General features: G+C 45.9%; 1 protein-coding gene across 10 annotated transcripts in view; it reads left to right on the forward strand.

Moving 5' to 3' along the window:
* The window catches only part of JADE1 (jade family PHD finger 1), a 56,253-nt gene extending 43,519 nt beyond the window's left edge, over positions 1 to 12,734 (forward strand). For 9 of the 10 annotated variants that reach the window (XM_070386521.1, XM_070386523.1, XM_070386519.1 and 6 more), the window contains 3 exons: positions 51 to 572; positions 5,635 to 5,752; positions 9,098 to 12,734. In XM_070386521.1, the coding sequence (XP_070242622.1) occupies positions 51 to 572; positions 5,635 to 5,752; positions 9,098 to 10,008 (1,551 nt within the window). In that variant the 3' untranslated portion in view covers positions 10,009 to 12,734. Of the gene's footprint in view, positions 1 to 50; positions 652 to 5,634; positions 5,753 to 9,097 lie in introns of those variants that run through there. The other variant, XR_011467468.1, reaches the window with a different exon arrangement.
* Positions 12,735 to 13,486: the final 752 nt, after the last annotated feature.

Consider the following 13,486-nt stretch of genomic DNA (forward strand, 5'->3'; position numbering starts at 1 on the left):
CCCACCTCTTGCTCCCTAACCCCACCTCTTGCTCTCTGTTTTCTTGCCAGTGCTCCGTGAAGAACTGCCGCACGGCCTTCCACGTGACCTGTGCGTTTGACCGGGGCCTAGAGATGAAGACTATCTTGGCAGAGAACGACGAAGTCAAGTTCAAGTCCTACTGTCCGAAGCACAGCTCTCATCGCAAAGCCGAGGAGGGCCTTGGTGAGGGGACTGCTCAGGAGAATGGTGCTCCCGAGTGCTCCCCGCGGGATCCGCTGGAGCCCTTCGCTGGCCTCGAGCAGAATCGGGAGGAGGCCCACCGGGTCAGCGTCCGCAAGCAGAAGCTGCAGCAGCTGGAGGACGAATTCTACACGTTCGTCAACCTGCTGGATGTAGCCAGGGCCCTGCGGCTGCCCGAGGAGGTGGTGGACTTTCTGTACCAGTACTGGAAGTTGAAGAGGAAGGTCAACTTCAACAAGCCCCTCATCACTCCAAAGAAAGACGAAGAGGACAATCTAGCCAAGCGGGAGCAGGATGTCTTGTTTAGGAGGCTGCAGCTGTTCACGCACCTGCGGCAGGACCTGGAGAGGGTAATGACCGACACTGACACCTTGTAGTGGCCTAGAGAAGACGACGGCAGAGACGGCCGCTGGCCCGGAGCAAGGGACGGTAGCCGTTCATTTACTCTCAGGCCCTGTACACACTGCAGCATGAGGTGGTGTTGGTTCCGTATATTTATGGCTGGGAAACTCGATGTACACACACGCAAGATGACCACAGAATGGGGAGCTTCTCTGGTTTAATTTTAAATAGTTAACTGTTCTTCTGGGAGATCACATGGGTGCCTCTTTCCCCTCCTCCATTCTAGAGCTAGAGGGAACAGCCCCAGGGAAATGGCCAAGGGATGGGCTTAGAATTGTTTACAGACTGAGGAGCCAGAACGGATTTCATGGTGTGGGGGTGGGGCAGGCGGGCAGAGGAGGGAGATCTTTTGTTCAGCCTGAGGGGGCACCCCGCCTTGCTGCCTCTCGGCCCAGCCCTGTTCCTCGGCTCCCTCGCGGGGCCTTCGCCCTTGCAGTCACTGAGCAGAGCAGGTGTGGGTGCCAGCGTGTGTGCATCACCGCCACGCCCGTGCATGCCTGTTCCCCGTGGTTCTCCCGCAGCGAGGTGCTACGTCGCCACTGAGGCTGTCCGTGTTGTGTGGCTGTGTGGCTGTGTCCATGTGTCTGTGTGCTCTGTCTGGTGTGGGCGTGGGGTGGGACTCCTGGTGCACAGAGGCCTGTGATCTGACTGAGGAGCCCGTGGGCACACTAACTAGCACACTCCGTTGCACACTTCCGGATCACACTTCTGCCCGCAGCCTCCGCTGGCGGCACTTCCCTTCCGCTGTTGCTGCTTTGTATTTCCCCAGCTCTCCAGCATCTCTGGAGTCCCCGTCTGGACCTCCTTTCCTGCTACAGGAGTAATCAGGAGCAGGCTGTCTTTTCCCCCTGGCCTCCTGCTCCCTGTAGGTAGCTTCTGACTGAAGCTCACTAATTGGCGATGCGTCTCCGAGCACCTTCTGCGGCAGCTCCCCTGATTGCCCTGCTGCCAACAGCCGGCTCCGATTAAATTCATTAGTGCACGGGAGATGGAACGGAGGAGCAGCCTGTGCTGAAAGGCACTCAAGTGGCCTGAAATGGTTAACGCATGTCCCCCAAGCACCTAACTTATTAGTGATTCACCTGCCTGGGAGAGAATCTGACTCAGAGCTGATGGGAAGTGAGAGCCTAGGCAACGAATAGGGATACGTGGGGGAAGTACTGAACGAAAAAGCCCGGCTCTCACAGACACCAGCACCGCCCTGGCAGAGGCGGCGTGGCAGTGAGAGCATTGGTGGGCCTTCCTTAGAAGAGACTGTTCTAGAACCTGACAGTGACACCCCACCAGGATTCAGGCAGAGGGGAGGTGAGGGGCGTGGCATTGAGGCTCTCCTGCTCCCGTGCCCCCCCTGGTGGTGAGTGTGAAGAAGACCTCGCCTCAATCACAGGTCTGTGTGACCTTTTTGTTAGCCATGAGAAAAGGGTTCAGAAGGATACAGTGGAATCCTGGTGAGAAGCCTTGTCCCAGCTCGACAGCTGCTGTACTTGGGGTTGCATGAGCTTTGGCGTCAGTCCTCAGGAGGGACGACGAGAAGTCTAATGTTTGGACTGTGTGTGTGTCTCAATCACCACAGAATAAAAGTGTAGAAAACGCTTGTGGTGTACTAACTCTTCTGTACATAAGATCCTCAGATTAACACGCACCTGTAATTCTGAAGTGTTTTTTTTGAGTCATCACTGTTGCTTTTTAAGTAGAATGCCAATGATGTATGAGAATAGGGAATAAATCAGGATTTTCGTCTGTGTGGCATTACTTGCATTTACTTTAAAGAGTCTTTTAAGATTTTAGGGCATTTAGTGTCAGTTTAAAATAAGCTTATTAAAATGAAAACCATGTTTTCCAGAATGTGCCACAAGGCCTGTTAGGGTGGAGGCTTTAAAAAAAACGGAAATCCTGGCCATGCTGCAGAGAGTAGTTATTTGTAATTATAAACAGTATTGGGCAGAAGACTCATCAGAGCAGGGGTGACAATAAGAACAAATCATAAATTTGTTTTTAAGAGTCTTGGGTAATTCACACACTAGGTAGTGTAATTCACACTAGGTAATTAACATTCCATAGTGCTTAATATGAAGGAGCATGATCAAGGCATGTGTTCCCTTCAGAACTGAGTAGTAGGCCTCATTAGAAATGCAGACAACGCTGAGTGAAAATGGTGGTGGTTCCTGCAAATACATGCCTTGGGGGCGCCTTGCACACCTGCGTTCTAGTTCTGGACCAGACAGGCGGCAGGAATGGACTCTCAGCGGTGTGGGGACCTGAAGACACGATTACCCATGTGGCGGGTGCCATGCCAAGTTGCCAAGGCTGCCACTTCACTGGTGGGATCGCTCTTCCCCCAGACATTGTCTTCTGAAGGAAGCACTAAACATGAATTCAGCAGCAAAAGGGGTACTTTCTCAGATAAGGATATGCCACCTCTGCACTGGGGCATCGAAAACAGCAGGTCCTGGGGGGCCGTTCTGCCCAACTTTCGGTGGGATGGTCACTTGACATTCTGATAGCGGCTGCAGTTGTCCGGGAGCATAAAAGGCAAGTTAAGTTCTAGTGTTGCAAGCAGTGTTTGGGATTCAAGAAAACTTGAGATCATTGTTGGGTTCCCGAGGGCAGTGGTTCTCAGAGCGTGGCCCTCAGCCTGCAGCAATGTGACCTGCTGACCTTCGGACCCCACCTCTGACTGTGGAAATTCTGGGTGTGGAGGCCAGCATTCTGTATTTTAGGGCCCTTTCATGTTTGGGAACCTTGGCTTTGTGTCTTGGGTTTGACACGGTATGGTAGATCTGGTTTTGGGTGCCACCTCGCTGGCGATTGGGAGAAGATGGAGGGGAAGGAAGTCAGGTCTAGCAGGGCACAGAAAGGCCAGGCAGGGTGTGTCTTGACAGAGCCTCAGTTCAGTTGGATATATGGGGGCTGCTGATGGAAGTTGCCCTTCACGGGGTGTTTGGTGCATAAGGGAGGTGAGGTTTAGGGCACTCAACTATTCTGTGGCCACCCAGGTCTAGGTTATTCAGAGGCTGATTTTTCCAATAGAAAACCCTGGGGTCATAGTTAGATGTCTCTTCTCAGATCATGGGGAATGGAAGTGTGGTTTTCCCACTTAGCAGCCAGGGTGGACATCTTTCCTGGGAGAAGTGGTTGCAGACGCCGAAGTTCAAGTTCTTTGTCTTTTCTATTTCCTTGACCATTTTAAGGAAAGAGATGTATCTCTGTTGTACATCTGACTTAAATAGAGAGTAACCTTGTCCACTCCTGTCAGAGAATTTACCTTTCCTAGCTCCACAAGTTGGGTCCCCTGCCTTAATGTAAAAATCACTCTCCATTTGTTTTTCAGTAATTAATGAATCTGTAATAAGGATCTAGGTTCGACTCCTTCCTCTTTTTGAGCTTCTACTCTTAATCTCCTTTGGGTGGAATATTTGTAAAGAAAATCTCACCCACTGGCTACCTCCATCCCCAAACTGATCAGAATTCTTAAAAAAGAACACCTACTTACTGGCCTGGCGGGGAGAGGGTGAGGCTGTCAGAATGTGTTTTAACCAGGGTGAATGACACTGAAACAATATTTACTCTGAGATAGGAAGGCTGATTTTCTTTGCAATTATTTTTATTAACAAGTGTCAGAAAATTCCTAAACAGTGAATCATTTGGGAACAAAAGAAGCCTGACTTGGTGTTCCTGCTGTTGGCCTGGAAATTACACCATTTATGATGTGTAAAATGCAAACGTGAAAGCCAGCTGACCTTGTGTCCTTTCGCAAAGGAGGCTGTCTTTAACACCGCTGGGGAAGAGCAGATGGAATTGCTGCTAGGCTTCTTTAGGGGCGGTGTCCGAACATAAGCCAAAATTCAGGGTCATGTGTGTCTTGTTGCCACTTGCTGCTGAAAGATGAGTGACCTTTGAGAAGGTGACGGGATGGGACTGCCCAAGTGGTGGGAGAGTATAGTTGTGCCTTTGGTGTAGGAGCTGATCGGGATACCGAGACACTTCTCAGTCTTGCCACTGAGCTTTCTGGGAAGGTATTGTTCACATCTTGAAGACAGGTTTAATTGTGCATCTGGTGTGTTGCGTTTGACATTTGTGTTTCCAGGCCCATGCAGACTGATTGGGTTTACCAATAAGTGTTAGGACTGAAGAGATTTAAGGGAGTTTATTGACTAAGTCATTAAATTTTGACTCTATTGACTGACCACAGGTGGCTTTGAAAGCGGGTAACAAATTCGTGTTGATTAGCTAGTGTAGGTTAATGAGGATATGCGTGCAGCCCCCAGTGGTTGCGCATCAGATGCCAAGTGGAGCTCGTAGCGCTGGGCTCTCTGTTACTGACAGATGGATCAGGAAGCAGGCAGTGTCAGTGATGCAGAGAGCTGGCCTTAAGATGCTGATGTAGCAAATCTGAGGCAAAGCAAGGACCCGCCCTAGGTGTTTGCTCTGTAGGAACAAATTAGCTACCTGTAAATTCCAAGGTATTTCAGAGAGCTCAGTGTCCAGTTGATGGAACTTCACTTGGATTCTTGGTGACCACTTGGCATTCTCGTGGGCCCCATGCAGGAACGCTTTTTTGGGGGGCTCTTTCCTCTAATGGCCCTTGACCCTGTGCTTGCCTAGTTGCATCTTCAGAAGATGCTTGATAAAGTGCAACCAAGGTGGCTTCTGAACTGCTCTAAAGCTTCTGACAATAGAATTCATGGGAGGATAAGCAGAGTCCTTTGGCAAGAGCTGGTATGCCTGGCCTTGCACACCATTGGGCATCTCTCTGCTGGGATGAGCCGATGGCCAGGCCGTTGGCCTGGTTTGGTGTTGGGGGCATGGCTCCCTCCTACAAGCCCTTTCTCTGGTGGTACTTAGCATCACAAAGGGAGGTCAGATTCCATAAAACATTTATATTTTGATTTCAAAAGTCAGTCAAGGACCTAGTGGGATACATTTTTCCCCCCTCAGGTTAAAAAAAAAAAAAAAAGTACTGTTATAATGTATATTGCTTACTTAGAATCTTTATTCTCTACGTTCCAGGTTCGGAACCTCACTTACATGGTGACCCGCAGGGAAAAGATTAAACGATCTGTGTGCAAAGTCCAGGAACAGATATTCAATCTTTACACTAAGCTTTTGGAGCAAGAAAGAGTTTCAGGTATGCATTAAGCCCTGGTAGGTCAAACAACAGGGCAGGGGTTTGTTAGCCTTAACACTCTGTTCAGGGGGAAAAACATGCTAGTGTCTTTTCAATTTTCTTTTTTACTCTAGAAGAATCAAAGGGAAGGCTTTTGCTGTTGAGGGAAATCTCAGGCATTTGAGGCACTGTGGTCTAGGGGACGGGGCCATGGCTTCAGCCTCATATGGGTTAAATCCTGTATTCCCTACTTATATGCCCAACACAAGTGAGTCTAAAGTTTTCTGAGTCTCTTCCATTTCCTCACACGTAATGTTGGGATGAGATCTCCAGCTCCCTCCTGGGAAGTAGTGAGACTCAAAAAGCAACTTATGTATTGTAAAGCACTTGATAAATGTACAGAGTCTCGGGGATACCTAAAAAGATGTATTGGTTATTTAGCCTTTGGGTCTACCTGTAACATATGGTAAATATATCTAAGATTGGGTACTCAATGCACATATCCACGTTTAGATAATATTTACAGTGGATTCTTTCGGTGTAATTGAAATTTTGAATATTTTTGAGATTCAGCACAAAGTATTTAGTGCTGCCTATTTTTGCATTTCTCTGGCAAAGAAAAAAACTAAGGGATGGACTTCCTTCCCTTTGGAGAGCACTTAAGTGACTTTGAGATCAAGTGCATAGTGGGACAGGTTGTTGGACCTCTCTAAAGTCTGTCCATCTGTAAGAGTTTTGGTCCAGCATTTTGGCCTCTGAAGGCCTTGAAGGGCTAACGTTCTGTGCTCACAAGCCCCAGAAGGCAGGTGTTATAAGGATTTCAGAGGAGGAGGAAGAGTGCCGAGTGTGTAGAGACCTACCCGCTAGTAGGTAGGTCTTGGGAGCGGGTGTCTGCTTGTCTTTGCACGACTTTCCTTGTGCACAGTCAACGGGCTTACTCTAACCTTCTGCTTTTGTGGCTCTTTACATATACTATGAAACATGGACTGAACAAAGAAATAATAACCTATTATGTTGACAAAACCATCTGGATATATGTGACCAGAAGTAACTGGTCAGCTGAACAAAGAGGAGAAAAAGCTTGGCAAGTTTTAAAAGATATCCTTGTTTTGATGCCATTAACTTATTTAATAATATCATCCTAGATAATTTCCTTTGCAAGAGTAAATATTCCCCAAATCTGTCAAGGTTATATCAATAGCTAGACTTGTGAGTTCAGTTGTAAAATTTTTGAAATAAATTTTTTCAGGTACAGTATCGTAAATATTGGGTTGGCCAAAAAGTTTGTATTTTTTTTTTCATAAGATGGTACAGAAAAACCCAAAAGAACTTTTTGGCCAACCCAGTACCAGCAGTCTGATTCATCAAAGTGAACTTATGTCTCTTCATTATTCCTACTTGAATGCAAATAAAAGAGGGGGCTCTCCCTTTGTGTCCACCTGGCTGGCGTGGAGCACTCTCCTCCAGCAGCAGAGGCCCGGGATCGCCAGTGCAGCTGTGCCCACGGAGTTCTGCCCCTGGAGGGCTTTCTCTGACTTGCTAGGTCCTTATGTCATGAGTGATCACTGATGAGTGAGTTTGCCTTCGAAAATAAGTTGTGAAAGGAAGCTGTAAAGAATACTTTCATCTGATTCTCCTTGAGTCATTTCTTACAGATATCGTAGGGCATTTTTGTTGTTTGTTTGTGTTTCATGGCAGTGTTTCTTTGGTAAGTGGTTGAGCCTCTGAAGGTTACGCAGTGTTCTGTGTAACAGCTGTGATGCGGGCCTGTGTTCCCAAGTCCCCCTGCTGTTCCACAACAGGAATGGGGTGCGGGGTCCTCCTACCCCCAGTACGTGCCAGGTTGACTGGTTGGAAGCCATGCCCCAGGGAGTGAAGTGGGAGCCCCTTAGGATGCCTTTTTCCTTTTTCCAGTTTTAGACTTTCAGTTGTGTTCTTACTTGTGCCTCACCTGATCTACCTTTTAAGACAGAGGATTCCAGATGAGGCAGAGCAGATGGCCGTGACTTGAATGTGTCCCTAAGGTCCATGTTGATGCTGTCCGTGATTCTGGGATGGGCAGGGCCGTTCTGCTTGGGTGTGTGTCCTCAGTGGGGACAGTGCTTGTGGGAGTCATGAAGCCGAGGCTCCTCAGAGGCCTGGATCCCGAGTCACGATGGAAATCAGAGGACAGTACCTCTTACCTTTTTATTTTCCCACAGCGGGTGACTGAGTAAAAGAAATAGAAATGTGGTGTGAAGGTTGACCCTAAGTTTGGTTACTGAGAAAGCGGGCATTTCTGAAACAGCAGATTGGAAACCCCCTCCCCTGTGGTTGTGGTGATTCTCCGTTTAGAGTCGCTAGCTCATTCTGTCTACACGTGGTGTCCATTCCTGCCCAGCAGTAGGTTCACATGGGCTCCTGTGCTACTCTGGACGAAACCTCATTTCCTGGTGGCTCATGGCTCAGAGAACATGACAACTGTTTTGAGGCTCTGGAGGCTTCTGCAAGGACATGGTCCTTCTGATGAACTCTAGTATGTTATGGATTTACCCAGTATTTTTCAAACCGAGGATAACAGTTTGTTACCAGGTTGTGAGATGCATTTTAGCAGGTCAGCACCAGCATTAAAATATGTGAAACAACAGAAAATGTCGGAGTGCACGTCAGGTGATGAAGGCTAATATGGTTGCATGAAAAGTGCACTTTTACTGGGTTATGATTGTGCAACTTAGTTCTTAATGTGATTTGCATAAAAAGTGCTTGAAAAACACCAATTTAACTTATCCTTGTTTAGATGATAATCAGTTTAATTTCACAAGTGTGTTGTACATATAATGAGTAAACATATGTACTCTGTGTCAAGAATGATTTTTAAACACCTTCCTTTATTCATTTCACAATGTATGTGTATTTATCCTCACTCGAGCCCTGGGTGGGATAGATAATTTGCAGAAAGCAGCGTAACAGCTCCACTCCCTGCCCCTGTGGGTGTGCTGCTCCCAGGCGGCGGGCCAGGCAGGTGCTGAGACCGGGGGGGTGGTGGAGGCAATGCTTACTTGACCACGGAAAGATTCTGCAGTAAATCACATACGAGAATCAGATCAGTTATTTTGTTTGAAGGCAAGTGTATTCCTTGAAAAGGCAGTTTCATGAAAAAAATTATGTGAACTTAAGCTGTTTTAGAAAAGAGCATCTAGAGCATGCAGATTCTCAAGGCAGGTAGTATCTTTACTATAAAAACCAAATTTTTACAAACTGGGTGATTGTATGTTGTACTGTTGGGTGGGAAGTCTGCATTAGTGGGCCATGCTAAGGGGTCTAAAATTTTATTCTTCTGGATTTGCTTCTGCTGCAATTTCTTTTTTTGTGGTTTTATGTTCACAGGTGTGCCTTCTTCCTCTTGCTCCTCCTCCTCACTGGAAAACATGCTTCTGTTTAACAGTCCTTCTGTGGGCCCTGATGCTCCCAAGATAGAGGACTTGAAGTGGCATTCTGCGTTCTTCAGGAAGCAAATGGGTACTTCCTTGGTTCACTCGCTGAAGAAGCCCCACAAGCGAGATCCATTGCAGAACAGCCCTGGGAGCGAAGGCAAAACCCAGCTAAAACAGCCAGACCTGGGGGGCAGAAGGGAGGGGACGGTGGGCCCAGAGAGCTTTCTGAGTTTTGAAAAGACGTTTGCAGAAGCACGGCTCGTATCAGCACAACAGAAAAACGGTGTGGTGATGCCAGACCACGGGAACAGGAGAGACCATCGTTTTCAGTGTGACCTCAGCAAGGGGGACGTAAAGGACAGACCTTTGAAACAGAGTCACAAGCCTCTGAGGTCCACAGACGTGTCCCAGAGGCACGTGGACCACGCCAGAGCTGCCGCCTCCCCTGGGGCGGGGCAGTCGGCGCCGGGCACGAGGAAGGAGGTGGTGCCCAAGTGCAACGGCTCCCTGATCAGAGTGAACTATAACCAGTCTGCAGTCAAAGTGCCTACGACACCGGCCAGCCCAGTGAAGAACTGGGGAGGATTCCGGATTCCAAAGAAGGGGGAACGGCAGCAGCAGGGAGAGGCCCCAGAGGCGGCCTGCCACCAGCACTCAGACTACTCCTACCTGGGCCTAGGCCGAGTTCCAGCCAAGGAGAGGGCAAAAAGCAAACTGAAAGCTGACAACGAGAATGACGGGTATGTCCCTGACGTAGAGATGAGTGACTCGGAGAGCGAGGCCTCCGAGAAGAAGTGCATCCACGCCAGCAGCTCTATCAGCAGGAGGACAGACATCATCAGGAGAAGCATTCTGGCCTCTTGATGAAACGGGCACGATGGTGCAGGAGGCGAGAGCTCTGACACAGGGGAACGAGCGGAAACCCATCACTCCTGAGCTACACAAATACATTTACTTGCAATTCTGATTGGAATTTTTTTTCAGAGTCATTTATAAATCATTGTTGTGAGAAGTGTGTTATTTGCAACTTGTTGAGGAAACACAAGAGTAGATTGTAACCATAAGACACTGCTAAGACTAGAGGCTGAATTAACACTACAATAAGAATGGATGAAGTAAGTTTCTCAAGAGGGCTAGGCTGAACTAAGCCTCATGAGTGCTTACTGCCCTCTGTATCCTTCCCAAAGCACAAACTCTTAGTTACCTGAATATATGGAATCAGAGATGGTTCTTGAGGAAACCCTCACGTATCATTTAGTAGCCCATAAAACTTATTTTCTAGGACTATGGTGATCTTGAAATCATATTTATACTTTGGCCCACGGACTGTTTTGTTGCATTGTAGTATACAGGCAGTAGCTCTGAAGCTTCAGTAATTCTAGGGAATTCATGTGTAAATAAAGCAGATAAGGGAAGAGAAAAGTTTTAAAAAGGCCATTACCGGAAGATCTGAAGGGACAGGGTAGAGCTGCCTGAGCTTGGAGATTTAGGGTGAATGGAAGCAGCCAGGTCCTGCTGCCGGCAGCTCTCGACTGTGTTCTGGATAGAGGGCAGGCGGAGAGCGACGTGTCACAGGGCTCCATCCATGAGAAAGGACAGTTGAGGTCCCGTCCTTACCAGTCCTCTCAACCTTTCTCTTCCCTACCCACTGCCTTCTGGGCTAGCTTGGGATTCCGCTGGCCTTTGGCAATACCTGGCCACCTGGCTTCCAACAACACAATGGCTGTTCAAGTTTAAGCAATGACTTCCAGACTCTGGTGACTCGTGTTTCCAGAGAGGAGCACTAGTGCGTACGCTGGGGAGTCCGGCCTTCCAACACGAATGGGTTCCTTGGGAGAAAAAAAGGAAAATGGAAAAAAAACCCAAAATAGGTTATATTTTAAAAATAATAGAAAGGCAATAAGTTGCGATAACCTCTTAACCCTTGACCAAGTTTATACAGGAAAGAGATTGAAGTGTAACAGGTTTTCTGGAGTCAGAGTTCTAAGCTCTAATTCGTAACTTGGACTTTCTGATTGCAAATGGCAATAACTAGTAAGTTATCAGCAATAAATTTAGCATTAAATTTGAGTACAATGTTCTGTTTTTGCACTCACTGCAGTGCGTTTTGTATTAAGACAGTGGATAGTGTTAAGGTCCTGTTAATTTTCTTTGGAATTCAATGTAGTTGTGAATCAAACTTAAGGAAAATTTAAGTAGCAGTGAGATTTAGAATTATGGGCACTTGGAACAAGCCCAACTTCCCCTAAATTATCCCTTAGTTTGTTAATACCAGTACTCAGATTCCTGATTCATTTATACATTTATTTCCATGTGGCAGGGACATTCTGATACTTAATGAGTAATGCTTTGAGTTCTGTAGTAGTTACCTTTCAAGTCTTCCAGATGACTGTCAACAAGGAAAAAAGGCTTATTGAATTCCATCTTGCTATGCAAGTTTTATCAGATGATCAAATAGTAGATCTGATACATCCCCATTGTATGTATGACATTTTCAAACCAAGTCTTAACTTTTCAAATACATTTTAGTAACTGATTCAGGGGAGGGGAAAGAATGACCCAGGTTTTTAGACTGACTATTTTTGAGCTATGGGGCTCATTTTTCAAAGAATGTTGTCCAGATAAACTGTTGCTACAGATATTAAAAGTTTCTTATGAATCCAAGTTGTACATTAACTCAGCATAATTTAAAAATCAGATTTTTTTTTTTTCTTTGCATAAGAGCAAGAAACCTTTTGCTGGATACAGAAGAAGGTGGACTCTTTACAGTTCTTTTTTGACTACAGCAACAGCTCTGGGTGAGAGTAGAGTATATAGAGGGATAATCTGTCAAGCCATAGAAAGAAAATCTAAATTCTAGTAAGTCTATGACCTCTCACCGTTTATAAGAGGTACCAGATTCATTTGCACTATTAGGAATGCTAGTTTTGTGCAAAAATAATGCCTTACCTGTTTTTTCCCCACATTTAGGTTGAAAAGCTTTCAAACGTTCCAAGTTATGCTGAACCAAAAAGAAAACAAAACAAAAATAAAAAACCCCACACAAAAACAAAACACACAAACACAAAAAGCCCACACCTTTAATTCCTGCTTTGAAATGCAAATGGTACAGTTTCTCTGACAGTGTAATGACAGCTCTGTAAGTCAGTTTCGCTCCTGCTGGGAACTCTGTATGAGGTTATGAGCGGCAACTAACCCAACCTGCCCACTTGCACTCTGAGTATGGAACCATTTGCTCTTCTTTTCTTCTTTTTTTAAAGCTTTATCTTTCCGTGTGCATCCTGACCAAGAAATATCTTTGATTATGATCAATGTATTATGTCAAAAATGTAGGCTAGTTAAACTTTTGTAAAGTTGCCTGGAATGTCATTTGTTAGGTTATAAACACAAAATCTAAATGAAGGGTTATATGTGTTGTGTACAAATCTTAATTATTTTGACATGGACAAACTTGTCATTACATTTGTAACCTTGTACAGAGGATTTTTCACTATGTGCCTAGCTTGGTGTCCATTCAGCTAAAATTGGGTTAAAAAAAAAAGGTGCATGAAGAGTTAAAAATCAGAATTAAAAACAAAAGTATATGTAGAGATGACTATTTTATATTACATGGCCCAATCCTGTATTTATTTCTACCCCCTTTTTGAAAGTATTTATAAAACTAGTTGAGGACAGCTGTATTTTTTTGTTGAACTATTTAGTAGAATTTGTGCCTTTTTGTCTGTATGTGAATAAATGCTGTACATTTTGCAATACATTTTAAAGCGTCATTTGAAATCTAGTTTTGCTGAATATTTAGATGCACATGTACACACTGTCCCATGTGATGGCGCGTGTCGCTGTCTCACTGGCAGGAAGACTGCTGGGTACAAGACAAGACTGGATGAGCACGGGTTCACTGAGCTGCTTTCTGGTTCAGCTTTGATGGTGAGACCCCGACAAATCATGGCCTGATCTTGGTGTCCCCTCGCCGGACTTCTTTCCAGAATACAATGTTGGATCTGAAAACAACCAGTTGAAGCAACTTAGTCAGGTTGGAGAGACCTGGGTTTAAAGGCTAAACTGTAGTTTACCAGCCATGTGACCTTTGCCAAGTCACCTAGTAATTATAAGCCTCAGTTTTCCCTTCTGTAGAAAGAAGAGTGACATCCTTCCATCGTCTTGGGTTTGCTCTGGTATTTGAAGAAAGCTCATGGAGCATCTCATAGAAAGCAAGCAGTAGGCAGTTAGTAAATGTTTGGCTGTCATGTTTATGATTAAGAAACTTATTTCTCCAACATAATGTTGACTGGTAAGTCTTCTGAGGCAAAAAAATACATGTTACTCCTGAAAGACAGGGAGA

Source organism: Bos mutus, chromosome 17 (assembly GCF_027580195.1).
Source record: "Bos mutus isolate GX-2022 chromosome 17, NWIPB_WYAK_1.1, whole genome shotgun sequence".
Classification (NCBI taxonomy): Eukaryota; Metazoa; Chordata; class Mammalia; order Artiodactyla; family Bovidae; genus Bos; species Bos mutus.